Source organism: Macaca mulatta, chromosome 3 (assembly GCF_049350105.2).
Source record: "Macaca mulatta isolate MMU2019108-1 chromosome 3, T2T-MMU8v2.0, whole genome shotgun sequence".
NCBI lineage: Eukaryota > Metazoa > Chordata > Mammalia > Primates > Cercopithecidae > Macaca > Macaca mulatta.
The window spans coordinates 49,762,591-49,780,654 of record NC_133408.1 but is presented as its reverse complement, the minus strand read 5'-3'; the positions used below and the strand labels follow the sequence as shown (position 1 = coordinate 49,780,654).

Here is an 18,064-nt window from a genome sequence, read left to right as displayed (position 1 = left end):
GTTTCACCATGTTGGTCAGGCTGGTCTCGAACTCCTGACCTCAGGTGATCCACTCACCTCGGTCTCCCAAAGTGCTGGAATTCCAGGTGTGAGCCACCGCGCCTGGCCCATCTTCACTGTTTTTAAGTGGACAGCACAGTAGTATTAACTATACGTGCATTGTTGTGCAACAGATCTCTGGAACTTTTTCACCTCACAAAACTGAAACCCTATACCCAACAAACAACTCCCTTTCCCTGCCCCGCTCCAGCCCCGGAAAACTTCTCCTCTCCTTTCTGTTTCTGTGAATTTTACTATTCCAGATACCTCCCGTAAGTGGAGGCAGCCAGTATTTGTCTTTCTTTGTAACTGACTCATTTCACTTAGCATCATGTCTTCAAGTTTCATCCATGTTTTAGCATGTGTAAGAATTTCCTTCCTTGCTTTTTTTGTTGTTGTTGTTTGTTTGTTTGTTTTGAGACTGAGTTTCGCTCTTGTCGCCCAGGCTGGAGTGCGATGGTGCGATCTTGGCTCACTGCAACCTCCGCCTCCCGGATTCAAGCAATTCTCCTGCCTCAGCCTCCCGAGTAGCTGGGGTTACAGGTATGTGCCACCACGCCTGGCTAATTTTTGTATTTTTAGTAGAGACAGGGTTTCGCCATGTTGGCCAGGCTGGTCTCGAACTCCTGACCGCAGGTGATCCGCCCTCCTCGGCCTCCCAAAGTGCTGGGATTACAGGCATGAGCCACTGTGTCTGACCTCACTTTTTCTTTCAACGACACTGACCTATTGTGAATATCAAAAGCATGCACTGAAACTCAAGAGCTGCCTCCTCTCCTGTGCCAGGGTGCACCATGACTTTTGTGAGCCCTAGGCATGTTTGACTTACATGGGTTAAGATATTCAAATGTGGCCAGGCACGGTGGCTCACGCCTGTAATCCTAACACTTTGGGAGGCTGAGGTGGGCAGCCTCCCAAGTAGCTGGGACTACAGGCATGCGCCACCACGCCCAGCTAATTTCTGTATTTTTAGTAGAGACAGGGTTTCAGCATGTTGGCCAGGCTGGTCTTGAATTCCTGAGCTCAGATGATCTGACTGCCTTGGCCTCCCAAAGTGCTGGGAATACAGGTACGAGCCACTGTGCCTGGCTGTTTTTATGCCCACCAGAGACTGGTGTGTCTGGACTAAATGGTGGAGCCAGGACTAGGCTCCCCTCCCGGCCCCACCCTCTGACTCACCCCCTCCCAAGAGAGCAGTTTCTGGGAATGTGCTAAAAACTTGGCTCACTTCCCTGGCCGAATCCTGTGTTAAGGATGTTCTCCCCCAGGAGTCCCCGAGCTCACAGGCTGTGCTCCCATGGGGAGGGATGATGGAGATGAGAAGGGGAGGGTTTCGTGTGCCCTTAGGGGCTGGGGCTACAGCAGAATGGCAGGTGTTGAAAACAGTCCAGCAGAACCCAGGCAGGGATTCTTCTTTTTTTTTTTTTTTTCTTTTGAGACAGAGTCTCACTCTGTTGCCCAGGCTGGAGTGCAGTGGCCCAATCTCGTCTCACAGCAGCCTCCGCCTGCCGAGTTCAAGTGATTCTCCTGCCTCAGCCACCCGAGTAGCTGGGACTACAGGCACATGCCACCATGCCCGGCTAATTTTTTGTGTGTTTAGTAGAAACGGGTATTTCACCATGTTGGTGAGGCTGGTCTCGAACTCGTGACCACCACCAAGCGATCCACCTGCCTCAGCCTCCCAAAGTGCTGGGATTACAGGAGTGAGCCACTGTGCCCGGGCCCCACGTTCCTTCTGAAATGGAGTGTGCTGTAGGATTCTTGGCATGTCACAGGAATCTCAGGCAAATAGAGGTGATTATCTACCCAACAGGGTGTCATGAGAATCAAATGAAAAAACCATGTGGGTGCCAGGAGTCCAGGGGACATCTAGTGGGTACTAAAGGCTGTCATCTGGGGTATGACACGGAGAAATTCCCTTTTTAAATTAATTTATTTTTAAATGTTTATTTATTTATTTTTGAGACAGGGTCTCCCTCTGTCACCCAGGCTGGAGCACAGTGGTGCAACCTCAACTCACTGCAACCTTCATGTCCCGGGTTCAAGCAATTCTCGTGCCTCAGCCTCCTGAGTAGCTGGGATTATAGCAAGCACCACCATGCCCAGTTAATTTTTTTGTATTTTTAGTACAGACAGGGTTTCACCATGTTGGCCAGGCTGCTCTTGAACTCCTGACCTCAAGTAATCCGGCTGCCTCAGCCACCCAAAGTTCTGGGATTATAGGCGTGAGCCGCTGTGCCTGGCATTGTTTGTTTATTTTTGTTTGTTCTTTTTTTTTTTTTTTTTTTTTGAGACAAGGTCTCGCTCTATCACCCAGGCTGGAGTGCAGTGGTGCAATCACAGCTTAACACAGCCTCCACCTCCTGAGCTCAGGTGATCCTCCCACCTCAGCCTCCTAACTAGCTGGGACTACAGGCTCATGTCACCACTTGTGGCTCCGTTTTTGTTTGTTTGTTTTGTTTTGTTTTTTGTATTTTTATGTGGAGATGGGGTTTCACAATGTTTCTCAGGCTAGTCTTGAACTCCTGGGCTCAGGCAATCCGCCCACCTCAGCTTCCCAAAGTGCTGGGATTACAGGCATAAGCCACCAGGCCAGGTCTACGTATTTATTTCTTTTCCTTTTTCTTTTTCTTTTTTAGAGATGGAGTCTCACTCTGTCACCCAGTCTGGAGTGCAGTGGCGCGATCTCAGCTCACTGCAAGCTCCGCCTCCTGGGTTCACAACATGCTCCTGCCTCAGCCTCCCGAGTAGCTGGGACTACAGGCGCCCGCCACCTCGCCCGGCTAATTTTTTGTATATTTCGTAGAGACGGGGTTTCACTGTGTTAGCCAGGATGGTCTCGATCTCCTGACCTCGTGATCTGCCCGCCTCGGCCTCCCAACATACTGGTATTACAGGTGTGAGCCACCGTGCCTGGCCTATTTATTTTTTAAGAGACAAGTTCTCACTTTGTCACTGAGGCTGGAGTGGCGCAATCATAGCTCACTGCAGCCTCAACCTCCTGGGCTCAAGCAACCCTCCTGCCTCAGCCTCCCAAGTCGCTGGGACTGCAGGCGAGCACCACGATGCCCGGCTAATTTTTTTGTAGAGATGGGGTCTTGCTGTGATGCCCAGGCTGGTCTCGAACTGACATGGAGAAATTTAAGATACTGTGGTGAATCTAGCCAACTCTTTGGGCTCCCAAGCACAAGAGCCCCCTTTCTCTCTGTCCAAGGGCCTCCTCCTCCTCCCAGCTCCCAGCACAGATGCCAACAATCTGTCGCTGGCTCTCCCAGCCTTGTCGTGAAGAGGGATTCGGAGTGTAACAGTTGCAGCGGCAGCACAGGGCGTCCCGTGTTGGTGTGAGATGAGGGGTCTGGTGCCAGGGCCAGCGATGGGGGTGTCTGCACCAAGCCACGCATACAATGTGATGTGGGGCCTTTGTGCCTGGTTCTCGGGAGAGTTTGTGACATACTAGATATCCATCTAACGAACGCTTTTTTATTTAGTTGGAGCTGGTTCTTGCTGCTTGGAACCAGAAACTGGAAAAGCATGACACAACAAAGCTAAGTGGGTGGCATCGAGGGTCTACTGCTCTGGAGAAGGGAGGATTTCGTTTGTTTACATCTGTTTTGTGCAGCTACAATCCAGAAGGGCTGGTGACCAGGTCATTGTGGGGTCTAGAACTCTTGGCAGAGGTGGTTGAAGGCTCTGGGAGAGGGAGGGATGAGCTGACTGCACTGTTCTAGGGAGACCAGCCATGGTTTAGGCCCCAAGAGCCTCTCTTGGAAGGCTGAGGTGGGAGGATTGCTTGAGGCCAGGAGTTCGAGACCAGCCTGGGCAACATAGCAAGACCTCATCTCTACAAAAAAATTTTAAAAATTAGAGTACATGGGAGGGGGGAGGGGGGAGGGATTGCATTGGGAGTTATACCTGATGTAAATGACGAGTTGATGGGTGCTGACGAGTTGATGGGTGCAGCACACCAACATGGCACAAGTATACATATGTAACAAACCTGCACGTTATGCACATGTACCCTAGAACTTAAAGTATAATAATAATAAATAAATTAAAAAAATAAAATAAAATAAAAAAATAAAAATTAGCGTACATGTTGGCTTGCGCCTATAGTCAAAGTTACTTGAGAGGCTGAGGCAGGAGGATTGCCTGAGGCCAGGAGGTTGAGACCAGCCTGGGCAACATAGTAAGACCTCATCTCTACAAAAAAATTTTTTATTAGCTGTACATGTTGGCTTGTGCCTATAGTCAAAGCTACTTGAGAGGCTGGGCAGGAGGATTGCTTGAGGCCAGGAGTTCAAGACCAGCCTAGGCAACATAGTGAGACGCCATCTGTACAAAAAAATAAAAAGTTAATGGTGCATGATGGTGTATGCCATGGTCCCAGCTACTCCAGAGGCTGAGGTGGAAGGATCACTTGCGCCCAGGAGGCCAAGGCTACAGTGAGCCGTGATCCTACCACTGCACTCCAGCAGGGTCCACAGAGCAAGACTGTGTCTCTCTAAAAAAAGAAGAAAGGCTGGGCGCGGTGGCTCAAGCCTGTAATCCCAGCACTTTGGGAGGCCGAGACGGGCGGATCACTGGGTCAGGAGATCGAGACTATCCTGGCTAACACAGTGAAACCCCGTCTCTACTAAAAAATACAAAAAAACTAGCCGGGCGAGGTGGCGGGCGCCTATAGCCCCAGCTACTCGGGAGGCTGAGGCAGGAGAATGGCGTGAACCTGGGAGGCAGAGCTTGCAGTGAGCTGAGATCCGGCCACTGCACTCCAGCCTGGGGGACAGAGCGAGACTCCGTCTCAAAAAAAAAAGAAGAAAAAGAAAAAAAAAAAAAGGCCAGGCGTAGTGATTCAAGCCTGTAATCCCAGCACTTTGGAAGGCCGAGGCGGGTGGATCACCTGAAGTCAGGAGTTCAAGACCAGCCTGGCCAACATGGTGAAACCCTGTCTCTACAAAAATACAAACATTTGCTGGGCATGATGGCAGGTGCCTGTAATCCCAGCTACTTGGGAGGCTGAGGCGGGATAATTGCTTGAACCTGGGAGGCAGAGGTTGCAGTGAGTTGAGATGGCGCCACTGCACTCCATCCTGGGCAACAAGAGCGAGACTCCATCTTAAAAAAAAAAAAAAAAAAAGAAAGAAAGAAAGAAAAAAAGAAAAAAGAAAAAGGATTATAAGACCGATAACGAGTGGGCTACCAGGTCCGGGAGAGCTGACATTCTCCTGAATGTTGGTGGCCCTGTACTCGCAAATAGGCACCACCTTGGGAAATGTGGCAAATCCAATGGACTTTCTGCATGCACATGTCGTCTGGCCTGGAGATTCCATTTCTAGGAATTTATTATCAGCTGCATTTGCTCCCATGCAAAATGTATGAGCCATGCAGTTGTCAGGTAAAAGCAAATGATGGCAACCATCGGCCTGTCCACTAACAGGGAACCCAGACCTGTTGAAGAGAGATGGTATGTTTGCCCAATGGCAGAGAGAATGAACATGCTTGCTTGCTTGCTTTCTCTCTCTCTTTTTTTTTGAGACAGGGTCTAGCTCTGTTGCACAGGCTGGAGTGAAGTGGCACGATCTTGGCTCACTGTAACCTCTGCCTCCCGGGTTCAAGTGATTCTCCTGCCTCAGCCTCCCGAGTAGCTGGGACTACAGGCACCTGCCACCACGCCCAGCTAATTTTTTGTATTTTTAGTAGAGACGGGGTTTCACCGTGTTAGCCAGGATGGTCTCGATCTCCTGACCTTGTGATCCGCCCGCCTCGGCCTTCCAAAGTGCTGGGATTACAGGCATGAGCCACTGCGCCTGGTCTTTTTTTTTTTTTTTTTTTTTTTTTTTTGAGACAGGGTCTTGCAGTGGCGCGATCTTGGCTCACTGCAACCTCTGCCTCCCAGGTACAAGCGATTCTCCTTCCTCTGCCTCCTGAGTAGCTGGGACTACAGGCGTGCGCCACCACAGTCAGCTAATTTTTGTATTTTTAGTAGAGATGGGGTTTCAGCATGTTGGCCAGGTTGGTCTCAAACTCCTGACCTCAGGCGATCTGCCCCCTTCAGTCTCTCAAAGTTTTTTGTTTTCTGTTTTTTTAAAATCTTTTAAAAGACACATTTTCGGCCGGGCACAGTGGCTCACACCTGTAATCCCAGCATTTTGGGAGGCTGAGGTGGGTGGATTATGTGAGGTCAGGAGTTCAAGACCAGCCTGGCTGACATGGTGAAACCCTGTCTCTACTAAAAATACAAAAATTAGTCAGGTGTGCCAGGCGCCGTGGCTCAAGCTTGTAATCCCAGCACTTTGGGATACTGAAGTGGGCGGATCACCTGAGGTCGGGAGTTCCAGGCCAGCCTGACCAACGTTGAGAAACCCCATCTCTACTGAAAATACAAAATTAGCCGGGCGTGGTGGCACATGCCTGTAATCCCAGCTACTGGGGAAGCTGAGGCAGAAGAATTGCTTGAACCTGGGAGGGGGAGGTTGCAGTGAGCTGAGATCGCACCATTACACTCCACCCTGGGTAACAAGAGCAAAAACTCCGTCTCAAAAAAAAAAAAAAAAAAAAAAAGCCGGTATGGTGGTGGGTGCCTGTAATCCCAGCTACTCAGGAGGCTGAGGCAGGAGAATTACTTGAACCGGGGAGGCAGAGGTTGCAGTGAGCTAAAGATCGCACCACTGCACTCCAGCCCGGACAACAGAGTGAGACTCCATCTCAAAAAATATATAAATAAATAAATAAATATAAAAATAAAAGACAAATTCTCCCTCAGCCGCCAAAATGACTCACAAGGAACTAAGAACACTAGATGCCTGTGGGGGAGAATCTGTGTGGCTGGGTGAGACTTGCGAGACTTACTTTTCTTTTCTTTCTTTCTTTTTTTTTTTTTGAGACAGAGTTTCGCTCTTGTTGCCCAGGCTGGAGTACAATGGCGCGATCTCGGCTCACCACAACCTTTACCTCCCAGGTTCAAGCGATTCTCCTGCCTCAGCGTCCCTAGTAGCTGGGATCACAGGTGCCCGCCACCACGTCCAGCTAATTTTTTTTGTATTTTTAGTAGAGACGGGGTTTCACTATGTTGGTCAGGCTGGTCTCGAACTCCTGACCTCAGGTAATCCACCCGCCTCAGCCTCCCAAAGTGCTGGGATTATGGGTGTGAGCCACCGCACCTGGCTACAGATTTACTTTTCATTGTAATGATTGCAAACTCTATTTTTTGAATTTGATCAAATGTGCCTGTACCATACAAATAATAAAATAGGAAAAGAAAACAATATAACAGAAACTAGAATCTGTGTTAGACATCCCCCCCTCCACACACACACAATATATCCTGTGTACTTTGTTTTTTGAGACAGAGTCTCACTCCTTTACTCAGGCTGGAGTACAGTGGCTTGATCTCAGCTCATTGCAACCTCCCACTCCCAGGTTCAAGCGATTCTCCTGCCTCAGCCTCCCGAGTCACTGGGATTACAGGCACCCACCACCATGCCCATCTGATTTTTGTATTTTTAGCTGAGATAGGGTTTGGCCGTGTTGGCCAGGTTGGTCTCCAACTCCTGACCTCAGGTGATCTGCCCACCTCAGCCTCCCAAAGTGCTGGGATTACAAGCCTGAGCCAGCACATTTGGCTAATACCTCTTCAATTTGATAACGTGTGCATGTACCATACAAATAACAAAATAGGAAAACGATGTAACAGAAACTAGAATCTGTCCTAGACAACCCCTCCCCCACCAACACACACACATTATCTCCTGTGTACTTTAGGCAGGTGTTTCTGCTCTCAGCACCTCTTTGCAGTCAATGAAACTGAACCAGCTCACAGAAGCTCAGGAAGCTGCCCAGGGTCACCCAGCAAGGGAGAGAGTGGTGAAGCTGAGTCCCGACCCAACTCTGTGGTCATGCTTGCGACAATGCCCTTAGGAGAGCCAGCTCCCCAGGGCCACTCTCTGCCGTGCAGGGCCCCAAGACTGAACCATGAAGATGGATAATTCCAGAAACTCCGCTCTGGACAGAATCTGTGAGAAGGATCTCGCCCCAGTGGAACGACCTGCCATCAGGGAGTACTTGGGAGGCCAAGCCTGGCAAGCCTGGCCCCGGTGCTACCTGTGTGACCTCCTGACCTCCAACAGGAAATCTTCCCACTGTGAACCTCATCCAGGTTCCCACTGCGGGGACGCAGGAGGAGTAAATCAGGTGACAATTGAGAAAGCAGCTTCTCCCAAGCAGGTGCACAAAAAATCAAAACAAAAACAGGTCTCTCAAACCCAAATGCCAGTTTCCAAAACCTCTGAGCTGCCCGGGCTCTCTCTGTCTCCTTCTGGGTCCAGGTGGTTGTGATATAAACACTCCTGTTTGCTGTTTGTTACATTCGTCAGAACGCTCATTCATTCAACTCACATCCACGCAGGGCCTTCCACCCGCCAGACTCCGGTGGTCCCGGCGCGGTGGGAACGTGTCCCCCCCTTGCACGCGCTCCCCCCTCAAGGCCCGCGTGTCCCCAGCTTACAGTCAAGAGTCACCCCCCATCCCCCGGTATTCGGTGCTCCTCGGTACTCGCGCTCGGACCACACCCGCCGCCCACACGCACCCGCGGCCCAGACCACGCAGCCCGGATTCCCCACCCGTGCCTCCAGGGGCGCCCCGCTGGAGCCACCGCGGGCAGTGCCCGCAGCCCGGCGAGCGTCAGCGCCTCCGCACAGGCCCCGCCCCTCACACCCCAGGCGGCCAATGAGCGCCGCGGCCCCGGCAGGCCCCGCCACGCTCCGGGGAATCCCGGTCGCGGATTGGCCGGCCCGGGAGCAGTGTACCCGCACATGGGGCGGGGGTGGGGTGAGCGGAGTGGCAGCGAAGCCCCGCCCCGCCGCCCTCCCCGGCCCGCCCCCCGCGGAGCCCAGTTCAGCGCCCGCCGCCCGCCACCCCGGACCCCGGTGTCTGGCTCCCCACGAGCCGGGACCCCGCGATGGCCAAGCGCAGCTCGCTGTACATCCGCATCGTGGAGGGGAAGAATCTGCCCGCCAAGGACATGTGAGCGCGGCCAGGGGTGGGAGCCCCAACTTTCCGGGGAGGGGCACTGCCCCCCAGGACGCCTGACCTTTCCGGGGTCCACCCACAAGTAGAGCAGTGGAGAGGGTGCGGGAGTGCGGCCGCGGTGGGGGATCGGCGGGGAAAATGGGGACAGTGACATTTGCTGTGAGCACCAGACGGGGTGACAACCGAGGGGGGCGGGAAAAGTGTCACCGAGGGCTGGGGGGCTGGGAACTAGGGAGGGGGGCGAGAATTTGTCAGCGATCCGCGGCTTACGAGGGGAAGGGGCTTTGATAGGACAGGAGCTGGAGCTGGGTGATGTGCCAGGGGAGACGTCTTGGTGATCTGCCCCTGGGGTGTGGTTGGAGGGGTGGGGTGTCCCCCTGCAAAGGAAGGGTCTTGATCAGTAGTTCCAGAGCCCTTAATGCCCCTGAGTGTGCACCTGAAGCACATGCTGAGGCCCAGGGGCTGTCCCCGGGCTTCCTGCTGTGCACTTGGGTAGGAGGGACTGGCATGAAAAGTGAGAACAGGTCAGGAGGACAGGACAGGTGCAGGACTGTGGGGGAGGGAAGGAGAGTAGTAACTGTCTCTTGTGCCTTGGGCTTTACACCTGAGCCATCCCGTTAATCCTCGCAACCACCCAGAAAGGCGGTTCTCACCGTTCCATTTTACAGATGAGAAAACTGAGGATCAGAGACGTGAAATACTGGCTCCAAGTGGCAGGCAGAGCAGGGTCTTGAGTCTAGGGCTTCTAACAGGCACTGACATCTGGGGATTCCCCTGGTCCCTGGCTCGATTTGGGGAGGTTTCAGGGGCCCCTCGTCCCACTCTTCTCAGTAGGTCCCAGGGCTGAGCTGCCTGACCCCTGGTCCCCCATCTTGGTCTTGCCACCACCTTCCTCATGTGCAGGGTTTCGGCAGCTCCCTGCTCCTCAAGCCTCAGTTTCCCCTCTTTAAACTAGGGGTTGAAATCCCTCTAGAGGAAGAGGGGGAAAGCTCAAAGGTCGAGGGGCACTGGCTGCCTGGAGGAGGAGGGTGGGAGGGGAGAAGGGGAGCCTGGAGGAAACAGAGTCCAAAGTCTGCGGGGCTGCAGTTCCCCACCCCTGGGGCTCCTCCTCGGGGCGCCCCGGGCTCCTGGATGCAGAGAAGTGGTCAGCGTGGGCGAGGGGGTGGGGCGGGGGTGAGGCAGGCACTCCGCTCACACATATGTATGGTGGCCCCTGCGAGCTTCCCAGCACGCTCAGCGCGCCACCACTGAGAGCAGCGCCAGTTCCAGGCCCCCTGGGTCTGATGAGGCCCAGCTCAGCAGTTACCATGACAATGGGGAAGGGAGGGCGGTGGGCAGCCCTAGGTGGGTTTCTGTGCTTGGAGGCTTGGAGGGAGATGGAGTGGGAGCTGCCAGTGAGGTGTGTGGGCTGGGAAGGCAGAGGAGCTCTGAGAAGGGTCTCAGCCTCCAGGCCCAGCCTTTAAGCACCCTCCACCCCCTGCCACCACTGGCACTAGGAACTAGGTCATCTTGGCCTCTTCTGGCTGGTGATGGCTGGGAGGAGCAGCCCCTCCGTCTGTCGCCTCCCTCCTCATCCCCACAGCAGCTGGCCCTAGTGCCTGGCTCCAGGCTCTCTCCAGCCCAGGGCAGCGGAGCTCTTCTGGTATGCCCACCTGGGAGCCCAGTGCCTGGTTCCCTGCCCAGTGCTTTGCCTCTGAGCAAAGGGGCTCCGTCTACAGTGGAGGGTGCCTTGAAATCTCGCTCCTCACCCTGTCCCCCTGCCTGCCCTACTCACGTCTCCTTTGCAACCCCCCTATCTTCCCCTGTGGCTGGCATACACAACTCTGACCTATCAGCCACCTCTTAAACCATCCCATAAACAGTCCCTCACATTTGGGTTACTACCCTTCACATCTCTGCCTTCGCCCATGTGTGGGGACTTCTGTCTTCAAGCACTCCCATTCAGTCCTCCAGAAAACTCCCATTCATCCTTCAGGACCCCTCTCAAACTTCCCCTCTCCAGGGCATTCTCTGGTGTCTTTGGGCAGAGTTCCTGGCTCCTGGTCTTGCCCCCCAGCACTTTGGGTGGCAGGAGGAAGCCCCTGGTGTGGCAGGGACTGTGAGGGCAGGGACAGTGACTCATTAATCCTGGCACCAGGTCCATAGTAGGGGAGAATAAGAGGTGTTGAGGACTTCCCCTACTTAGTCCTCATCTTAGCTTTATAAGGTAGACGTCCTCAGTTTGCACATTGGGAAACTGAGGCTCAGGAAGTGAAAGTCATTTGCCAAGTTGATACAGAGGGTAGGTAGAGAAGTCAGGATTCAGATTGCCTTTGTCTACTGCCAACAGGCTGAAAATCCTAGCCTGCCCATGGCTGCAAGCTTGCGGCTGGGCTCGGTGAGACTGAGCCTCGGAAATCCTATGCAAAGCATTTGGCTGCAGAGTCGGGCAGGGGTTTGGAGATCATGGGAGGCCCTTACTGAGTACTGGAGTTTCCCTGTGCCTCACCAGTGCCCCGCCTATCTTCTGAGTGGCATCCTCTCCAGCCAGGGCTTGCATACTTCCGAGGATGGGGAGCTCACCACCTCTCATAGTGGCTGATCTTGACTGAGTCAGTTCCAAGGAGGGAACGGTCCTCACACAGCTGCCAGCTGCCTTCCTGCCACTTCTGCTCATGGGTTTTTGTTCCTCTAAAGGGCACAGAGCACAGCTGCATTCCCCATCACTGCTAGCTTTCAGAGCCTGCCTGTTCCTGCCCTGCCTCTTCCCACTGTCTCCCATCCCCGCGTACCTAGGCATGAGCCAAGTCTCACGATGACCAGTGACCCACTGCCTCCCACACCAAGTGGCCTTGGGGACTGGCCCAAGGCTATTTCGGGGTTTTCCCTGATCCTCCTCCTTCCACAGCCTAGAAACTGCCAAGGCCCTAAATATAGAGGACCCAAAAGTAGCCAGACAAGGCCAGTGGTGACTGGCTTGGGGAAGGAGAAATGAGAGAGGTGGGCAGCCTAGGGGCCTCACTAGCGAAGAAGGAACTGGGCATGGGTTCCAGCAACCCACTGCGGACCCAGTGGGTTGGGCCCAGGTCCTTAAATCTGGCCTCGGCCTGCTCTCAATACCATCCTCTTGCCCCCGCCCTCTGATGCAGCCACCCAGCTCTTCACAGTCCTTGCACACTGGGGTTTGGGTCCTGCTTCCAGGCCTTTGGAAGCAGTAGCAGCTCAGTAGTGGGGGGACAGACCAGGGAGGTCCCCTGTTGCCTCAGCCAGGACTGACCTCTCCCTGCCTCCTCTGAGCTCCTTGTATGGCTCCTGGATCCTGCAGCCCAGCCCAGCACCTGGGGTGCCCAGGGGCCTGATTGCTTAGCACCTGGAGTCCCCTGGCTTTGGGTTGATGGGACACAAGCTGGGGTATTCACAGGGGGCTCCCTGGAGGGGGCTCTTTTCATTTTATTTTATTTTATTTTATTTTTGAGACAGAGTCTTGCTCTGTTGCCCAGGCTGGAGTGCAGCAGCGCGATCTTGGCTCACTGCAACCTCCTTCTCCGGGGTTCAAGGGATTCTCCTGCCTCAGCCTCCCCAGTAGCTGGGATTACAGGTGCACACCACCACACTCGGCTAATTTTTGTATTTTTAGTAGAGACGGGGTTTCACCCTGTTTCACCCAACAGGGTGGCCAGGTTGGTCTCGAACCCCTGGCCTCACGTGATCTGCCTGCCTCGGCCTCCCAAAGTGCTGGGATTACAGGTGTGAGCCACCACGCCCAGCCAGGAGGAGGGGACTCTCGAATGATGGCAGGGGGAGGTTACAGGCACAGTTGCAGGCAGTGCTAACATGTACTGAGCACCTCCAAGACCTTCTCATATCATCTCAGGACCCAGGGAAGCTGCCTTGTGAGCCGGGATTACACTTCCCACTTTATAGGTAGAAAACTGAGTCTTGGTAGACATTTCCTGTCTGTGTCCAGGAGCTTCTGGAGCTGTTTGCCCCAAGTGCCTTCCTCTGCCGGAAGAGCCCCTTTTGAGAAGGGAAGCAGAGGCTGGAATTCCCCACCCTCCACCATAGAAACACACTTCCTTTTTATGGACACTCAGTGGAGGAACAGCTCTAGAGACAGCCTTCACTCCCCCACTTTACCCAGTACCAGCCTTAGGCCTGGCTGCAGGTCTCTCCCAGCTCCAGGAGGCCCCCAACACCTGAGACCCTTGGAACTGAGCACAGGTTTGCATTCCCCCATCCCTCTTTCCCCAGATAGCTGTTATTCATTCATTCACCATCAGTTCATTCATTTGTCAGTTCATTCGGCAAACACTCACGGGCTGCCTGTCTTGTGCCAAGCCCTGTGGGGTCCCTAGGGACATAGGCATGCTCCCCGCCCCCAGGCAGCTCAGAGCAGGTGGGAGGCAGCTGATCACTACCAGGCTGGATGAAGTGGGCAAGGAATGTGAGTCCAGGGACGCCTTCCGCCCCATCCCGCCCTGGGGCAAGGGAGGGCCCTGGCAGGGCTGAAGGCAGACTGGGCAGAAGAGACAGCAGGAGCAAAGGCTCCAGGGAGATTAAGGGGCTAGACTTTGGTGTAGAGGGTAGGGGTCCCAGGAGCTTGCCTGGAGCTGTTGCTTGGAGCTGTTTTGGGGGGAGGCAGGGATGGGGTAGGAGGGCATAGAAAGGAGGAACATTCTATCCCCTGCGGGAGGAACAGCAGGTTTCCAGTAACCCCTCCCTCTGTCCCTCTCCCTCCCCTCCCTGTCTCTCCCCTCTCCCTCTCCCTCTCCCTCTCACCCCCTCCCTCAGTCTCCCCCTCCCTCTTAACTCCCTCCCTCTTCCTCTCCTCCCTCTCTCCCCTTCCCTGTCACCCCCTCACTCAGTCACCCCCTCACTCAGTCTCCCCCTCCCTCTTACTCTCCTCCCCCTTACTCTCCTTCCTCTTACTCTCCTCCCTCTCCCCCTCCCTCCCTCACTCAGTCTCCTCCTCCCTTACTCTCCCCCTCTCTCCCCCTCCCTCTCTCCCCCTCCCTCTCTACCCCCTTCTCTCCCCACCTCTCTCCCCCTCCCTCTCACTTTCCTCCCTCTCTCCCCCTCCCTCTCACCCCTTCCCTCTCACCCCCTAACTCAGTCTCTCCCTCCCTCTTAACTCCCTCCCTCTTACTCTCCTCCCTCTTTCTCCCCCTCCCTATCACCCGCCTTCCCTCCCGCTTCCCTCTCTCTCCTCCTCGCTCTTCCCTGCCCCCATCCCTCTCTCTCCTCCCTCTCAGCCCCCTCCCTCTGTCTCCTCTTCCCTCTTTCTCACCTCCCTGTCCATCCCCTTCCCTCTCTGCCCCTCCCTCTGCCCCTCTCCCAGTCCCTCCCCCCCTCCTTCCCCCTCCTTTCCTCTCCTTTCTCTCTCTACCCATCCCTGTCTCTTCCCTCTCCTTCTCCCTCCCCCACAACTCTCCCTCCATCTACTCCCACCCCTGCCCGCGAAAGGGGAGCCCTGCCGCGGGTTCCTGCCCTTCCCTCACCATCCGCTCCCGGGCTGAGGGCGGGGACCCGTGTTTGGCCCGAGGAGCCTGCGGTCTCCTAACCAGGATGCGAAGACTCAGCCTCCGCTCTCTTCCCCGCGCTCCTCCCGAGGGGCCGGGGAAGAGGGAGGAGCGTGCCGCGAGGCCCCGCCCCGCCCCTGCCCTCCAGCCCCGCCCCTGCCCTTCTGTCTTGCAGCACCGGCAGCAGCGACCCTTACTGCATCGTGAAGGTGGACAATGAGCCCATCATCAGGTACCGCCCCCACTCCCAGGACCCAGGGGCGCTCAGCCCCTCACGGACCTGCGCTCTCCCCGCAAAGGGGTGTGAATTTTGTTGTGAATTTTGTACGGAGATGGGAGGGGGCTTGGTGCACCTGGTCCTCTGCCTGGGATTCCCCACCTCACCCTGACACCCAAGCTAGGAGGGGAGAAAGACCTTGGAGGAACTGGCCTGGCCAAGAGCCTCTCGCCGGACTCTGTTCATCTTTGCAATCACCACAACCTCCGGGAGAGACAGATGCTGACGATTTGTAACAACAGCTCTCATTTATGGAGCCAGCCCTTTTCTAGCCCGTTTAGTTCTTGCAATTAGTGAGATACGATATCATTAGACCCCATTTACAGACTAGGAAACTAAGGCTCAGGGAGACTACCCTGTCCAAGGTCACAAGCCTAGTAAGTGGCAGAGCCACACTGGAGCCTAAGTCTGGCCTCCCGAGAGCCTAGCTCCCTTCCCCTCCCTGGTCCTGGCTCTAACTTGGGTCCTGTCCCCTGAGAGTCCCACAGTGATTATCCCTCGAGGCTGGGCACCCGCAGCCTGCACCCCGAAGAGCCACTTCCTCCGGATGTCCCTTCCTCCATGGTCCCCATGATCTCTGGGCAGGGTCTTTGCTGTCCTCTCCCTTCCTTCAATCAGGCTCCTGCTTCCAAGTTCATGGCCAGACCTGCCCTGCTGTTCTGCCCACCTGAGTGCCCGTGGCCTACTCGTAGCCAAGGCCACCAGACTCCCAGTCCTTCCCCACCTGCAAGCAGGCTCCCAGCCTTTCTCAAGGGTCTGCAAACCACAGACAGCAAGAGGGAGAGGGGTGTGATGGCACTGCTGTTCTTGATAAAGAAGGGAAACAGGCCCTCGAGGTCAGATGACCTGTCTGAGAAGTGGTTGGCATGAGGTGGTTCCCTGAACTTTCATCTGGGTCCTTGGGGGCTTCAGCATGTCCCCACCCGCTAGCCCGCTGAGTCCAATGAGTTGAAGGCTCTGATCCACAGGGGGTTGACCAGAGCTGGGTGAGGATGGGAGGCCAGGCTCGGCAATCGCCCTGAGGCAGGTATCCTGTGACCTGAGGCCAACACCTACCAACTGTGATCTGTTTCCCCAAATGTAAAACAACTGGAGAGGCTGGGCACAGTGGCTCACACCTGTTATCCAAACACTTTGGATGGCCGAGGCAGGCGGATCACCTGAGGTCAGGAGTTCGAGAGCAGCCTGGCCAACAGGGTGAAACCCCGTCTCTACTAAAATGGCAAAATTAGCTGGGCATGGTGGCAGGTGTCTGTAATCCCAGCTACTCAGGAGGCTGAGGCAGGGAGAATTGCTTGAACCCGGGAGGCAGAGGTTGCAGTGAGCCAAGATGATGCCACTGCACTCCAGCCTGGGTGACAGAGCGAGACTCTGTCTCAAAAAAAAAAAGATAAATAAAATAAATAACAGCCAGAGAGAGGCAGCCCTGTGCCCCATCCAGGGCAGAGAGGAAGGTCAAAGGGTAGTGACTGGTGGTGGACAGTAGGGTCTGGCACAGGGGAAACACGTCCGCAGCAGAGCCAGTAGTTGTAGGGGTAGGAGGAGATACAAGGCAGGTCCCAGTCCAGGGCCTAGGGGTGGCCTGGGCGCCTGCTGAGGGTTCTCTCCTGCAGGACAGCCACCGTGTGGAAGACCCTGTGCCCCTTCTGGGGTGAAGAGTACCAAGTGCACCTGCCGCCCACCTTCCACACTGTGGCTTTCTACGTCATGGATGAGGATGCCCTCAGGTGAGCACCCCCCTCTCCAGCTGGGACCCAGACCTGGCCATCTGATTGCTCCCTGGCCCATTTCACCGCCAGGACTCCTGGGTCTCCTTTTTGGCATCCTCTTTGCAGCCTGGAGGGAAGCGGAGCCTGGGGGCCTGGGAGGACGAAAGGCTTAATCCTGTGGGTGTGCACATGTGTGGCTCCATGGTGCACGCGCCATGTGTGCAGGCATGGGGGCGCAGGTGTGCATGGACTACACATGTGCGTGCAGGTGTGAGCTGTGAAATGGGCACCCAGAGAGCGTGAGCTTGGCATGTGCAGGTGTGTGATAGAAATGTCATAGAAACCTATCACATCCCCCAGAAGGTCCAGAGCCCACAGCCTACAGAAGGGCCACAGGTCCATCTGGAAATGATGACAGTGTCCACCACCCTGCTCCCCCCCGGGGGTCCTGAACTTGGTGGGAGGTCCCAGAGGGCAGGTCCTGAAGCCCTACCCAGCTCTGACTCCATCTCCCTCCTCTAGCCGGGACGACGTTATCGGAAAGGTCTGCCTTCCAAGGGACACCCTGGCCTCTCACCCTAAGGGTAAGTTCTCCCTTTCCCTCCCGCACTGGTCTGCCCAGTCCCTGGCCTCCCTCTCACTCGGAGACCTCCCCTCTAGGCTCCATCTGGTCTCCAGCTCAGGGAAAGCCATTTCTACTCTCCCCAAAAGCCAGGGCCACGTTCTGTACTCCTGGCCTCTGTTCCTCAGCACGTCCCCAAACCTGGTTGTTACTGCGTCTTCCCTAGGGCAAAGAGGGGCTGCTACGGGTGGAATCTGAGGCCTCTGCTGGCAGAAGAAGGGGCCTCCTTACACTCCATTGCTGAAGCGTAGGGACCCCTTCTCCCAATGGAGCCAGCTCCTTCTGTAGCCCATGGGGTCGCCTCCACCTGGACCCTAGTACCACTGTGTCCTGAGTCTGAAGGGTTGGCCTGGAGCCAGTGCAGGCTGGAGATCCCTTTGAATTATTTATGGGATGCAGACATTGTTTGGTGTTATTGTTTTTAAAATTTTTATGTAGTTAAAAAAAAAAAAAAAAGGCCGGGCGCGGTGGCTCAAGCCTGTAATCCCAGCACTTTGGGAGGCCGAGACGGGCGGATCACTAGGTCAGGAGATCGAGACCATCCTGGCTAACACGGTGAAACCCCGTCTCTACTAAAAAATACAAAAAACTAGCCGGGCGAGGTGGCGGGCGCCTGTAGTCCCAGCTACTCGGGAGGCTGAGGCAGGAGAATGGTGTAAACCCGGGAGGCGGAGCTTGCAGTGAGCCGAGATAGCGCCACTGCACTCCAGCCTGGGCGACAGAGCGAGACTCCATCTCAAAAAAAAAAAAAAAAAAAAGAAAGAAAAAAAAAAGAGGCCGGGCGCAGTGGCTCACACCTGTAATCCCAGCACTTTGGGAGGCCGAGGCAGGCGGATCACCTGAGGTCAGGAGTTTAAGATCAGCCTGGCCAACATGGTAAAACCCTGTCTCTACT

The 18,064-nt window shown here is 55.1% G+C and overlaps 1 protein-coding gene across 8 annotated transcripts in view; it reads left to right on the top strand.

Annotated features, from left to right (window-relative positions):
- The first annotated feature begins 8,806 nt into the window (after nucleotides 1-8,806).
- RASA4B (RAS p21 protein activator 4B) overlaps nucleotides 8,807-18,064 on the top strand; it is a 33,841-nt gene continuing 24,583 nt past the window's right edge. For 6 of the 8 annotated variants that reach the window (XR_013415100.1, XM_077996487.1, XM_028845631.2 and 3 more), the window contains exons 1-4: nucleotides 8,809-9,057; nucleotides 14,737-14,793; nucleotides 16,452-16,565; nucleotides 17,070-17,131. Coding sequence is in view for 7 of the 8 variants with exons in the window: in XM_077996487.1 (XP_077852613.1) it covers nucleotides 8,993-9,057; nucleotides 14,737-14,793; nucleotides 16,452-16,565; nucleotides 17,070-17,131 (298 nt within the window). In the remaining variant the exon portion in view is untranslated. Of the gene's footprint in view, nucleotides 9,058-13,135; nucleotides 13,264-14,736; nucleotides 14,794-16,451; nucleotides 16,566-17,069; nucleotides 17,132-18,064 lie in introns of those variants that run through there. The other 2 variants (XM_028845629.2, XM_028845630.2) reach the window with 2 other exon arrangements.